Source organism: Tamandua tetradactyla, chromosome 1 (genome assembly GCF_023851605.1).
Source record: "Tamandua tetradactyla isolate mTamTet1 chromosome 1, mTamTet1.pri, whole genome shotgun sequence".
NCBI lineage: Eukaryota > Metazoa > Chordata > Mammalia > Pilosa > Myrmecophagidae > Tamandua > Tamandua tetradactyla.
This window is the reverse complement of record NC_135327.1, coordinates 46,916,647-46,931,455: the sequence shown is the minus strand read 5'-3', so window position 1 is coordinate 46,931,455 and position 14,809 is coordinate 46,916,647. Positions and strand designations below refer to the sequence as shown.

General features: G+C 39.5%; 1 protein-coding gene across 6 annotated transcripts in view; it reads right to left on the bottom strand.

The window, feature by feature from the left end:
* SEL1L2 (SEL1L2 adaptor subunit of SYVN1 ubiquitin ligase) overlaps nucleotides 1–14,809 on the bottom strand; it is a 112,309-nt gene that overhangs the window by 46,956 nt on the left and 50,544 nt on the right. For all 6 annotated transcript variants that reach the window (XM_077115125.1, XM_077115127.1, XM_077115137.1 and 3 more), the window contains 2 exons: nucleotides 10,612–10,714; nucleotides 4,834–4,996 (listed from right to left, as the gene is read on the bottom strand). In XM_077115125.1, coding sequence (XP_076971240.1) covers nucleotides 4,834–4,996; nucleotides 10,612–10,714 — 266 coding nt within the window. The remainder of the gene's footprint in view (nucleotides 1–4,833; nucleotides 4,997–10,611; nucleotides 10,715–14,809) is intronic.

Genomic DNA, 14,809 nt, shown 5'->3' with positions numbered 1-14,809 from the left:
CAGCGCTAATAACTATAGTCTCTTTGTGAAGCACCCCTATAATTCCAATCTAAACTAAATGAAGAATATGTGGAATATTTGCCACCGAGATAGAAGTATTCTAGAATCATAAAATATGGTAAAACATGCAATCGCTTAGAAACTTTCTCCTTTATATATTGATCATGATTAGTTTTATATAATAGAATGGATTTTCCTATAATTCATAGAAAGATGAATTTTTCTCTATTTTTTTTCTATTTACTACAGCTGTGTAACCAAGGAAGTACAAGTAACTAAGTTAAATAAATTTTTTTCTGATATCAAAAGTAATACATACCAATAAATGGAAAATTTAGAGGAACAAACAGAAAAGTATGCAGAAAAGGAAAAGAGTAGCCATAAGTAGTACCACAATGCAGTACCACCAGACGAAATGAAAGATCCATTTCTTAATTCTTAAAACAAATGAAGTTCAATCCTACCTTCTTGTGCAGCAGATTAACTGAAAATTAATTTATTGTAAACAGTTCATCGGTCTCAAGAAAAGAGTGAGTCTTGCTAATTCTGAATTTCTGCCTCCTAAACAAGAATCAGATGAGTGAAAAATACCTAATTTATCCACTATCCACCTTACAATATCTTACAGGACATCCCCTAGGGAGTGCCATGTTTTGTGTGAAATTTCCTCAATTTCCACTATTTTCCACAAGGACTGCTTCATTAATTAATAGATCTCATTATTCGTAAGTTACAGATTCTTTGAAAATCGATTCAAAGGGCCTTGTTGATAACTTTAGTTGCTTTTGTTGCCCTTTCAGAATTTTTTTGGGCTTATTTGGATTTTTGTGAGGTGAACCATTTGAGATACATGAAAAGAAATAATCATGCCTCTTGCCTCCAGCCAGCTGCCCTTTGAATATAGCTTGAAAATGCATTTCTTGCCCTAACACTCTCAATGCCATTTTCTAATAGCAATTCATATCTTTGTTTGTTTTTCCTTGTTAATTCCATTCTCTAGTGTGGCACTCCAGGCTTCTCTCATTAGTTATATTTCAGTATTTCTGATTGTTCTACCCTTTTTCCCCAGAAATAGGTGTTCTCAGATTCTATCTCTGCTTTCCTTTCTCCCTTTCTTTCTCATTATCTTTCTCAGTCCCTATTTCTAGCTTCTTTGGCCACATTTCTGTTAATACATTGTCTTTGCAATTCCAAGCAGTATTTCTAAGCTAGTGCAGTAGGTATTTCTGCATCAGGGTGGCACAAACAGCTGGAGAAGAGAGGTGGTCTCCTGGCAGCCCATTAGAGAGTTGAGATAAATATGTGCTATGGCCTTGTCCCGGGAACCAGCCATTGAACTAAACATTGTTGATAGCTTGGAATCTCTTTAACACATTCTTTGTGCAAGGAAATAATTCAACTGAAGGAGTAAACAATTTTTCCATTAGTAAATGGCATGGGTGATATTAAAAATACCAGAATAGAACCCAGCTGTAGACCTAGAGCAGTGGTCTTCTGAGTGTCATCAGGAATTCTGGAGGTGATGAGTGAGGAATCTGGATTGCAGGATGGCAGGGGTGGGCTTAAGAGAGGTTTAGGGCAGAGATATTTTTTAAAAAACAAATATTTTTGTATGTCAATATCTTAATTATAAAATGGTTGAATTTTGTATGCCAGGCAACATCAGCTTTTTTGGGTAATGTTTGCTCCTATCTACCTTTTGTCTTCTGGTCCTCTTTGAGAGCAACCACATACATTTACTAGGCAGATATTATCCCTATTTTACAGATGAGGAAATTGAGACTCAGAGAGGGCAGATCAAACAAGCCAGTGTTAAAGCTGAGATGTAAAGTCAGGACCAATTGATTCCAATGACAAAGCTGCTGTGAATAAAACTGTCCTACAGCATTAGTCATTAATTAAAAGACTCTTAACACTGGCTGAGGGCTCCTGCAGATATTATTTAGTTCTTACAGCAACCTTGTGAAATAGTGAGTATTACTGTCAATTCCCTTTTCAGGTTTGGAAACCTGAGGTGTGGAAAAGTAGCATTTTCATGGACACCAAAGAATGAACAAAAGCTGGAAGAACCATTAGGTTGTAGAATCTGGATTCACACATGGAAAAACCTGGTTCTGGAACCCCTGCTTTACTATCATACTATAGCATCCTAAAATCTGTGACTGTACATTCTTCACACACTGGTCCAGCAACGCCTGACTTTCTTGACAAAATGGCTTTGCTAACACATGGTCATTTATTATGTACTTCCTGGTATTGGGTTAGCACTCAGTCTATCTCACATTCTCCCATCTAAATCTCCTTACATCCGGCAGCAAGCAATGAGGGTGGTCTGTAGTCATGCAAGGGAACCTCATTAACTGGAGGATGTGGAAGAAGACTGAGCTGAGGTCTAAAATCCACATATTTTATGCACCACTTGTGCTAATTTGGAATTTCTTTTTTGGAAGTAATATTTTGGCCTTGAATCAGATGCTTTATTTTAACTCAGACAAGTAAATATTTGTGGTTTTATCCAAAATTCTGGACTAAGTACAAATGTCATTTCTTCCTTGAAGCTTTCTCCACCTGCCCCAGACAGAGCCAGGCAGGCGCTCTTCTGGGCCTAAAGCACTTTATATAGACCTTAACTATAATACCACTAAATCATGCAGCAATTACTTTTTTATATTTCAGTTTGACTCATAAGGACTTTGATCTACTATCTTCTCCCCATTGACCTAGATTATTTTGGCCCATTGTTAGTGCCCAAGAAACAGTGTTGACAGAAGTAATTAATTATTAATTCAACCATCAAAAAATAAAGCACATGCTCACTAGTTTGGAAAGGAATTAGATGATGTCATTTTTAGTGGTGGAAGTGATGGTAATATTTGGTGTGCCTTGAGACTTTTTATAGTTGATTAACCAAACATGGGAAGCAAAGATTCGACAACTCTCATATTTTCTTATAGCATTTACAAATCCATTGAATTGTTTCATATGTAATTGCAAAAAACAATTCTCTGGGGTAAAAACAATAAATATTTGACAATTTAGATGAACGTTTCTATGGATATTTAAAATCTGTATATATTTTAAATATACATATATATAAATATATATATATTGATCTGTATATATTTAAGTGGAAAGGTGTCTATGATATTGCTAATTGAATAAACAGCAGGGTAGGAAACTGTAATTAAAGCATGACCTCGTAGGAGAAGTTCTAGAAGAATAATAGCAGGAGTAGTCATGATATTTATATCCTTTCTTTATAATGAATTATTGCCATGTTCCAGGTATGGAGCTAAGTACCTTCACATATTATTTTAATCCTTACAAAACCATATCAATTTTTTCATAGTTAATGAATTAATTCAGCACTCAACTTATTGTTCTTGTCCTAGGCACTGTGCTAAATGTTAGCAATTCAATGGTGAACAGGCAGACATACTACCCAGTACTTCTTATCTTAGCTTCACAGATGAAAATAGAGAAGTTTCCTCACTCATCAGGGGCCTTCTTAGGTAAAATTAAATATACAGACTCAAGACTCACATAGGCTACATTTGCCACCCATGTATTCAGGCAAAATTAGTGTTAGGAACAAGAGTTTCCCAGCAGGGCAGCCTCAGGCGTTCCTGTCTGTGGGAGCCCTGGGAGCAGTTCACCTGGTCCTGCAGGAACCACCTTCTCTGGTCCCTCAGATGACAGCTCAGATGCAAGGTGTGGGAGCTACACCTAAGCATGGTGTCCAGGATCCCTCTAAGACTCACCACCAGGTATTTACAGTTCATCAGGGTTTCTCCCAGTCCAAAGACTGTTAACCATTTTTACAATAGAAATGTTAGTTAGAAACACATTTGACATTTTACTCTTTTCAGACTACCAGAACTAGAAAATAAACCAAAGGTCAAACTCTCATGCAGAAAAAGAGGAAAAGTTTATGTTAAGTAGCTTCTCCAATAAACAAGCAGCAAACGTAGGTGCCTCTGACTCCAAAGCCTGATATCTGCACTTAATTGGATGATAGCAAAAATGGTCTCTGATTCAAAAACTTTTAGATGACCTTTCCTTTCCTCTTCATACTTTTCTGAAGTACCAGACTATTTCTGTAAGAGCCTGAATTTCTTTTGTAATCCGAAAAAAACTGTTTTCATTAAAAAGACTATAGCAACATGAAAAGATGCTTTTGCTAGGCCATTAAGTGAAAACAGCTAGAAGCAAAATGATATGTGCACCTGCATTGTGATAAGACCGTTTGGGAAGATTGCTGCACAGAGGAAGCAGCAAACCCCAAACAAATGCAGCCCTAACAGTGGTTGAGTAAGAGTGATTGGCTGGAGGAGGGCCACTTTTTTAGTTTGTCTTCCAGTTTTACTATGAAATAGCTGTTATTCTCATAATCAAATGAAATGCACATATTAAAATAGAAAAGAAAATATATTTAGTTCATAAAATATTTGAGATGTAAAAATCAGGCAAACACATCACCCTAACACAACAGATTTAGTTCTATTTTTTTTTTGTATGGATGAACACATTCTATTTAAAATTTTACTATATTAGGGGCTCAGGGGCCCCAAAATTATCTCAAAGTATACACAGGGATGTGGGTGATAGGAAGGTGGATTAGATATCAGTTCTTTTCCAATCCTGCAAGTCACACATTGGGGCTGGAATTCACTATGGTCTCCAGCTGCACACTATTTTAGTGCAATACGGTAACTCTCCGGGGCCTGGCTAATTCACTGGAGTGGGAATACTATGCTTCAGCTCCTTTCTCATGGTGTCTATAGTTATTTCAGGACGTAACTATTTAAGGTTTCATTTTCTTTCAAAACTCACGTTTTGGGCTTTGCATGATCCTTCTTTAGCCAAGAACTCATATAATTGGGTTGCTGCTGTTATGTTTTGCATGCCAAAATTTCCAAATAGCAAAGCATCAGCCATTTTCTCCATAGCTTTCAAATTTCGCATGTCAGCTGCTTTGGCAAATAGTAAGTAGGCTCTGTTTCAAGAATATGAAGTTGGAAGTTTGATTTTCAAAAATGAAATTTTCTGCTCCCTCCCTCACACCACTTTCTAACCAGTAGGAACCAGTTGGTATTGCAATAATATGGTTTAGCTGACATCCATTACAGTCAAGTTTTTCATCCCTAGGTCCATCTAAGATAATAATTTCAAATATATCTGATAAATAATGAAGCTATTAAAAAGGAGAAACACATAAGTTACATTATGTTTCAAGCTTCTACACCAGGTGAAATGAAAAATTGAGGCACTTGTCTTGAAATAGTGAACTCTCCCATAGCCACCCTTATTGTTTATGAATATTTATTTATCTAAAAGTTTTATAAAATGAAGTCTGAAATATATAACAATAATAATCAGAATTGGAATGTCACATCTAGGAAGTTGCTATCATGAGAACGAGTCCCTTCATATTTCAAAATAATTTTCTAAAACAGAATATATTCTTCAACACAGCAAAGCCAGACTGAAAAAAACAACAATCAAAGAAAATCTTAATGACTAGGACTCTGGAATCTAACTGCCTGGGTTCAAATACTGGCTCCACCACTTATTAGTCTAGAAGCTTCAAGCAAGTTTCTTAACTTCTCTGTACCTCTCTCATCTATAAAAGAAGGATAAATAGTCCCTATCTCATAGGGTTGCTGTGAAGATGAAATGAGGTGATCCATGTGAGGTGTTTGGCATAGTAGCTGGTAAGCACTCAATATGTCTAGCTATTATTATTATAATGACCATCATATAGATGCTAGTTTTATAGCATGGCAATAATTCTCCAGCAATTAGGTGGTAAATGGCGTGAAAATTAAATGATTACAAATATGGATGCTATTACAGATTGAATCATGCCCCTCGAAAAGGCATGTTCAGGCCCCAACTCCTCATCCTGCGAGTGTGCACCTGTTTGTAAATAGGACTTCTGAAGCTGTTAATAGTTCAGTTTTGCCCAAACTGAAGGAGGGTGGGATTTAATCCAAAATGACTGAAGTCCTCAAAAGTAAACAAAATTGGATGTGGAAAATGAAGCCCCAGGGAGTAGCCAGAAGCTGGAAGTCAACAAAACCCAGAAGAGAAAGGAGACATTACCAGCATGTGCATTGTCATGTGATGGAAAAGCCAAGGAACCCCAGAAATTTTCAGACAGGATGAAGATACTCCCCTGGGAGGAAGCAAGTCTTCTAACCTCTGAGACCACAAGCCAATTAATCCCTTCTGTTAAGCCAGCCCATTTAATGCCACTTGTTTTAGCATTTTGACCACTAAGAGAGATGCCATAGGATTGATTTACGCTCCATTTTCTGATTCCCGGTCAGAAATCATCAGGGACACAATCTGTATAACAAGTAATGATGAAGAGCCTTGCAAGGTCAAAATATGTGTCAGAGACAGAGTACTCTGAGGATTTATTTTTACTCTTCTAACCTCCTTTTTGGTTTCAGCAAGACCAGAAAGCATTAACCTCCACTTATGACCTTGACTCAAATACAGGAAAAGCCACACAAATCTATCATTGCTACCAACTCAGAAGGGTCAGGAGATTGAGCTTTATGTACACTCTCCTATCCATACTGAAGCTAAAATAAATTCCTCTTAGGCAAAGACTGGAGCAGAATAAGCTGGACAAGAAGAGCCTTAGATTGAGTCACATATAGGTAGACATTAGGGTCCTGGATGGCAGAGCTGGTGGTCATTGATCTAGTCGAATAAAAAGATATTGAACTAGACACCAGGTGGTCAAGCAAGAAATTAACCATGGCCAAAGCAAGCTTAATTTCTGGGGGTTAGAAGGCAAATGATAAGTTAGAAGTTCTCAAAGGTCAATGAAGGCAAATGTCTGGCATCTACGGGTAGGCATCTAGAAATGTAAGTGATCACAGGGTAAAGGTGCCCTTGAGCCCTCTGTCACATGCCTTGCTGCTGTAGCCACATAGCCTTCTGGGACAAAAAGATAACAACCAGGACCAAGGCACAGAAACCTGAGTGGGATGCAGGGGCCTGTGGTCCCAGGGTACAGGTACAGGCTGCAAAACCTTTCTCAGTGTCTTTGATTCCAAGTAAAGGTTGGCACCTTGGTCCCCTGTCAGGGCAAACCCAGGTGATATAAGGGATACTATGAGCAGGACCCCATAATGGAGTTAGTTGTAGGATTAAGATCTGTGCTATAGTCCCCAAGAGAGGAAATATAGGAGAAAATGGACAGAGAAAGATCCCAACAAGAAAGTTTTAGGTATCTCGAAAATTGCTAAAGAATATGGAATTGGATGCCAAAGTGGGTTGGGCTAAATACTACCCCAGGGCCCACCAGAAAGTTGATATGGGCAGCAACTTATCTTCAAAACTTCTTTGCCTGTGGGGAGAGATGCTAATGAAGGATCAACCTTGGCTGTCATTGAAGCTTCCTGACTCCTGCAGACAAGTTTATGTTTCCTTGACACATGTGTGCATACCAGTTTTACTTTTAAAAGCACTGACTTGTTCCACAATTTTCCTCACTTATACATAAGAAGAGGCTAAATGAATGAATGAATGAGTTGGCCTGAAACATGGATGCTGGAGGGGGTAGCAAGAGGACTAATATCACTGCTCTCAATGCCACTGCACCTTTGAGAGTGGTAAAGTAAGTAAGGGATAGGATGGAGGAATGGATGAGAGTGAAATGATTCCTCTTTTGTCGGTAGGGTGTACATTCACTTTTCTCTCCCTGACCATGAACTTTATATATCATTCACGTGACTGGCTTAAGGCGAGAAAAGACCATCCTGATAATGCAAGGGGCTTCAACCAGTTTTCCTACAAACTTCTGAGATCTTCTGCTATGAGCAGATTCCATCTCAGTTCTCCACTGCTGTGCACTCAGAAGGGTTAGAAGACTCTGTTATGTACCCTCTGAGGGATCTGCTCTGCTGAGAAAACAAGCCGCTCTTCTCCCAGCCTTGGACAACGACAGGAACGTGACAAGCTTGGCAAGAGTAGCCTGAGGCTGAAAGACACCCAGGTAGGCATCAGGGTTCCCACATTGCTGGATGGTCTGCTACCAGGAATGGGTGTTCTCCCCATTCTTGAAGTCAAATAGGAAGTATCCTTTCAAGATTAAGTGGATAGTTACTGGGACCTACTAAGAGTGATCTCACCCATCAGGGTGAATCCACCTGATGGGACATTCCCGGTGGGCCCCTCATCTCCTCGAATACCTGCTATAGACAGAGCTAGTCTAAATCTCAGAGATGGCCCCCTTCTCCTGTGTTCTCCCATCTAGCTAGACTGGGTTGAGAATTCCTATTCTTACTCATCAACTCAGTTGGTGCCTTAGTGAGCTGACCTCCCTGACAGGCTGGATTGGAGTCAGAAGGTCTGACCTAACCCTATCCTCATAGTGTTGGCCCCCAGGAATGCTCAGCATGGGGTCCCTGCTGTCCTAGGGTTGCTTTTTCTTCACTCTTATAAGGCACTTATAATTCACCTTCACTTACAGAGAGACCCAAGAGGAATTGGTTGGTACTACTTGCTCCCCAACTCAGTTTTCCATGCAATTTAGTGGAAATAGCCAAGTTCATGGAACTAAAATGTCTAGATTTGAATCTTTGCTTCTTCATTTCCTTTGTTTTGTCACTTTGGAAAAATTACAGAATCTTTTTGACCTTCCATTTCCTACTCCATGATTTGGGGGTGAAATCTATGTCTCACAGTATCAGTGTGAGCAATGAATAATATTACACAGGTAACATGCTGTTCTAGTTTGCTAGCTGCTGGAATGTAGTATACCAGAAACAGAATGGCTTTTAAAAAGGGGAATTTAATAAGTTGCTAGTTTACAGTTCTAAGGCTGAGAAAATGTTCCAATTAAAGCAAGTCTATAAGAATATTCAATCTAAGGTATCCAGGGAAAGATACCTTGGTTCAAGAAGGCCATGACATTCAGAGTTTCTTTCTCAAGTGGAAGGGCACATGGTGAACACAGAGTTTCTCTCTCATCTGGAAAGGCACATGGTGAACATGGTCAGCGTTCCTCTCTCATCTGGAAGGGCACATGTTGAACATGGTGCCATCTGCTAGCTTCTTCTCCTGGCTTCCTGTTTCATGAAGCTCCCCAGTAGGCATTTTCCTTCCTCATCTCCAAAGGTCACTAGCTGGTGGACTCTGTTTCTCGTGGCTATGTCGTTCTGCTCTGCTCTCTCTGAATCTCCTGGCTTTCTCTGTTGTCATTCTCTTTTATATGATTCCAGTAAACTAATCAAGATCCACCTAAATGAATGGAGACATGCCTCCACCTAATCCAGTTAAACAACCACTCTTTATTAAATCAAATCTCCATGGAGATGATCTGATTACAGTTTCAAATATTCAATACTGAATAGGGATTAGAAGAAACAGCTGCCTTTACAAAATGGGATTAGGATTAAAACATGGCTTTTCTAGGGGACATACATCATTTCAAACCAGCGCACATGCCTACAACAGCAAAGCCCAAGGTAGATGTTCGATAAATGGAAGTTGTTGACATTGTTGCAACCAGGGTCATATGCTAAGTACCTCCTCATCCTCTATACCCTCATGCTGTTCTTGAAGGCTTCAGATTTTAAGAAGGAATTCATGGACTGGTCCGCTGCTGTCCAGAGCCAGCTACCACAGTGCCAGATGCTTCTCTGAGACTGATGTGCCTGTTCTGTGAGGAAACCAGGAATGTCTTCTTGTTGGGTGTGCAGGGTCCATTGCTTCTATTAAAGCAAGGGTTCAAGATACTCTTGCTTTCTTCTTCCTACACCGTACACTTTGCAGTACAAATAAGCACTTTAATTCAAGTTACTGTGTGTCAGGCACTGTGCTAAGAGCTTTATTTATATTACCCATAGTTCAACGAGGTTGAGTAACTTGTCCAAGATTACACAGCTAGAATATGGTAGGGTTAGGATTTAATTCCAGGGCATTAACTAGAGACTTGAGAGAGTCCCTCAAGTTGTGCTCCTCACTTGGGGAAAAAAGATATTTCTGTTCCCCTTCCCCCAAGATAGACACATGGAAAGAAAACCCTAGCCTTGGTGTAAGGGCATGTGGCCATTAGTGACCTACCAGCTGTGTTTCTGTGGTCCCCTCACTGTAATATCTTTGAATCTCTGTTCTCAATTTCTTAAAGTGAAAAGATGAGTCTCTGCTTACCTTCTAAGACTGTCCTGGGAATAAAATGGAATCACATATATGAAAGTCCTTTGAAAACTATACAACATTGTACAAATGCTCAGGTAGGCAAAAAATAAAAAAGCAATCTAAAACAATCACTCTCTAATTCAGATAATACATATTTTGTTCATGTGAAATACCTAATAAATAAAAACTAAAACAATATCTTTGTTTGAATTGTCAGATCAGTGCCTTAATTCTCCATTTCACTTAATGGGCAGGGATCATGATTTCACATGCAGTTTTCTGTTTGTTTAGGCTAGATAATTTGTAGGATTCTTTAAATACCCTTTGATTCTTTTAAAAACAAAAGCTTATGGGAAAAATGTTACCTAAATGAGCTGTTAATGATAAACTAAATTTTGGATTGCCTTTTTTTTTTTTTAACTTGTCTAAGGTGATTGGTTAAAGACTTACTCTGCCTTTTGTTTTTGGCTTTTAGACTGCTGGAGAATCTTGATGCCCATCTTAAATAGCTCATCTCCTTCATCTGTGAAATTTTTCTTTGCTTGTGTTTTCACTGTAAACGGACAAACAAGGGAAGATAAAAAGAACAACTTACTTCCATGTTTCATATATTTAAAATAATGTATTGGCATAATGACTTGTCATATTCTTTTTAGTTTTGTTCTATCCAACTTTCTTTTACCTCTGCATTTCAAGAAGTATACCTTGTCCTTTAGGGACTTCAGTAGGTCAGAAGGTAGAAGCTACCTCAAAGTACCTTCTTCCTATCTTTTACAAAAAAAAATCTGGAGGGAAGAAGAGGCAGAAGGATAGCTCTAAGCATAGAAGGAAAAGATGATGTACCCAGCCTATAAAAGGGATACAAGTTAGCCGGTTCTACAAGGTTCTGCAAGCAAAAAGCAGGAAGTAAATCCTTGGAGCAAAGGGATTACCTGGTGCACCCAATGGCAGGATTTTAGGCACCGCGCTCTCAGCCCTGGCTTTCAAGGTTGGGTAGCAAATGACTCCTTTTTATAAATGTGGTCCATCAGTCTCGGAGCCATCAGATTTCAAGAGAAGATAAGGACATGGGCAATGGGCATCCCAGAGAGGGCCAGTGTACCTAGGGTTGAAGGGGGGTGGAGTGGAGGGTCGTCCCTGAAAATTTCACTCTGCCCCTAACTCCCTCTCCCTCCCCCAGAACCTTTCCAAGACCTTATTTGTACCCAGAGAACATGCCAATAATAACTTGTCTTGTGGGATGAAGGCTCAGAGTCAGTTTAATAAAATTTAAAGGAAACAAGCAAACAAACAAACAAAAAACAGAGTTTTACTTGCTATAACAATGGTATTTCTCAAACATTTATATAATGCTTCACAATTTTCAAAACATTACCAGCAGTTTACAGATGGAAAAAGCTGATTGGAGGAAGAGTCAGCCTGAGAACCTCCCACCCTGCCCCAATCTCCCACAACATCCCTGTGCCTTCCAGGTTTCTAAGGCTGGCTCTTCCTCCAACCAGCTTTCCCCAGTGAAATCTCTGAGTAGGGGAGCCAAGCATCGTATCATTTCAAAGGAGAGGCATTTGGGCATCTAATGCCTCATTAACAAGATCCTAAATAACTTTAAGTGGCCCTAGTTTTTCTTCTTCCTGCCAAACTATCAGAGTTGTCCACTTTCTTTATTAAATTAAAAAAACCCAATAAATTAAAAGCCAATTGCAGTATGATCTCAGTGATTTGAAATAATTAGAATAAGCAAACGCAGAGTTATAGTCTAAAATATAAGTTACCAGGGGTGAGGATAGGGAACGGAAAGTCAAGGCTACAGGGTTCCTATTGGAATGATGGAGATTTTTGGTAATGAATGGTGGTGATGTTAGTACAATATTATGAATGGAATTAATGACTCTGAAATATATATCTGAATGTGATTAAAAGGGGAAATGTTAGGGCGGGCCACAGTGGCTCAGCAGGCAAGAATGCTTGCCTGTGATGCCAGAGGACCCGGCTTCGATTTCCGGTGCCTGCCCATGTTATAAAAAAAAAGGGGGGGGGGGGGAATGTTAGATTGTTTGTGTGGCAACAAAATAAGAATTAAAAAATAACATGGATCACAAATATTGAACCCAAATTAAACCATGGATTCTAACTGTAATAGTACAGTTATAAAAATGTGCTATCACCAATTGTAATAAATGTGTCACATCAATCCAAGATGTTAATAATAGGATCTTATATGGGAGTCCTGTATTTTATGTGTGATTGTTGTGTAAATCCACAACTCTTCTAATAAATAAAAAACATACCCTAAAAATCCAATTTTCAAGTATTCTGAGTGATCTAAGTTATCCTATCAATTTAGTAACCCCTGACAATTTTGGCATCTAATTTCTGCTTTGAATTATGTCATCTATACTCACGATTAAAGGGGGGAAAGAATAATGGGAAAAATTTACTAGTCTGTGATTGGAACAACAATTGTTCCTATTAACATGCTTTCAGAGAACCAGGATAGATTTTCAAAGGTTGACCCTGCTTGCATGTACATATAAGAGATGATTTATGGCTACAGATTTCTACCTATTGCTTTGATTTTTTTGTCAATTCTTTTTTGTCTTTCCAAATGTACTGAATACAGATTTCTTTTTTTATAAGAGTGCTCAATGATCAGATCTTGATGCTTTATTTCCATCTTCTAGTTTAACACTTTCTAAATTTGGGGAAAGTGTGGCCAGGAAATGATTTGAGGAGACCATTCCTGACTTGCCTTCATGAGTCTGGAGTCCTTTGAATGCCCACTTTTTGGATGCCCATTCTGTGCTAATGGGGACCCTAGCCAGTCTATGAAAAAGTATTGGGGCTGAGCCTCCGAAATAGAAGAAAGCAAAGTAGATGTGCTAGAGTGTTATTTAAAATGGCAGAAAGTATGGAAAGAGTTCCAACTAGGTGAAGTCATATGTTGATGCTTGTCGGAGTGCTATTCATAATTTGCAGAGAGTTCTTGACATTCTGTGACTTCCTTATTCTTATTATCATTATTCCATATCTAACTGGAATGTTCATTCTGGCTTGCATGGACTGGTTGCCTCTTCTTTCAGTGGGAGGGGATGCACCAGACTCTACTTCTCATAGGATCAGTGGTCACCTTCTAAATGTAGGAGAGACTGTTATTCTCCAGGGCACCTAAAATCTCCAGGTGCAGGACAATTGACTTCCTCAGGTTAGTGAATGGTCAACTAGCCCACCTCTGACAAGGCCACCTTCTCATGATTGCACTCAGGTGGCATAGCAAGTAAACCTCCTGAGTGTCCAGTAATCCCTAGACCCAGCTCACTTTTCTGTGGGGTGATGGAAGAATTAAGGGACTATACCTTGTCTTGCTGATCCTTAGACTGTACAGTTGTGTAATCAACTCTATTCTTCAATCTATACCAAGTGTCATTGTTGAATCATGTAGAATCCTTATGTTCAATAATGGCTAGAAGCAAATCTTTTAAACCAAAATGGCCCCCTTCTAGTTTCAAATATTAACAAGAAAGAGGAAGGCTAGGGAAAACTTGTTCTCTCTTATTCACTTGATCACACATTCACTACTTATGTTAGATACAGTGCTAGATGTGATTACAAAGACCAAAAAAATGCTTGGCCTGGCAGTGGAGATAGGCAAGTTCACAGACGTTTACAATGCCGTGTGGAAGTTTCTATAAATAAGGCACTATGGGAATACAAGAGGATTCTGTGCTTGTGAGCAATAAAAACTGCATTTGGCTGGCTTATGCAAAAGGAATTTATTGGGAGGCTGTTGAGGATTCATAGAATCATTGGGATGGGGCAGGAACCCAAGCATTTCTGGAGGTAGAGAGGCTGATAGCGCTACTGAGATGACCTGGAATTCAGTACTTTTAGGACCTTTCCTTCTTTGCTCCAGATTGAGTCCATGAAGGATGTGCCCGATGGGCCTAGAGGCAGGACAGAACTGTAAGAATATACCCATTGGGGAAGAGGTCATTCCTCTAAAGGAAATAGAGGTGATTACAAAGGTGAAGTGGCTGATGAGAAGCCCCCACTGCAGGCAGCTTACTCTGGTTAGGAGAGATGAAGAAATTTTCACTCATGCTGTGACATTTAAGACAGCTCTTGAAAGGGGATTTGTCAGGCCAAGAAGGTGAAAATGGCACAAGGATGAAACGCCACCAGCAGTGATGAGGGCAGTATGGCTTGAATGAAGAGGGCATGAGTGGAATGGCTGGCCACGCTGTCCAGACTGGCTGTAGAAGTAAGTGCCCTGAGGGGAGGAGAGAGAGTAGGAAGAGGGATAAGAGGTCATTGGGAAGAGGAAGGCGGGTTTGCTAGGAGAAAGAGAAAGGACAGGAGGGCAGGAAGGGGGCTCTGCTTCGAGACAACTATTTTAGAGTTTGAAATCACGTTGATGAAATAGTTCTGCTCATGGTTGAAAGATTAAGTGGCTGAGGAGAAATAGAGGCAAAGATGATTGGAACTGAGGAGGTCTAGGAAATCAGGCAATGTCTTCAACATGGTTGTTTAACTCTGAGTGGTGGTGGCCTGTAGCTGCTGACTGACTGAGATGGGTATATGACAGCTGAACCCCTTGCCTATGAAAGAGGGCAGTGCTTGAGTAATTCACTCTTTTGAAGCTCTAAATAGC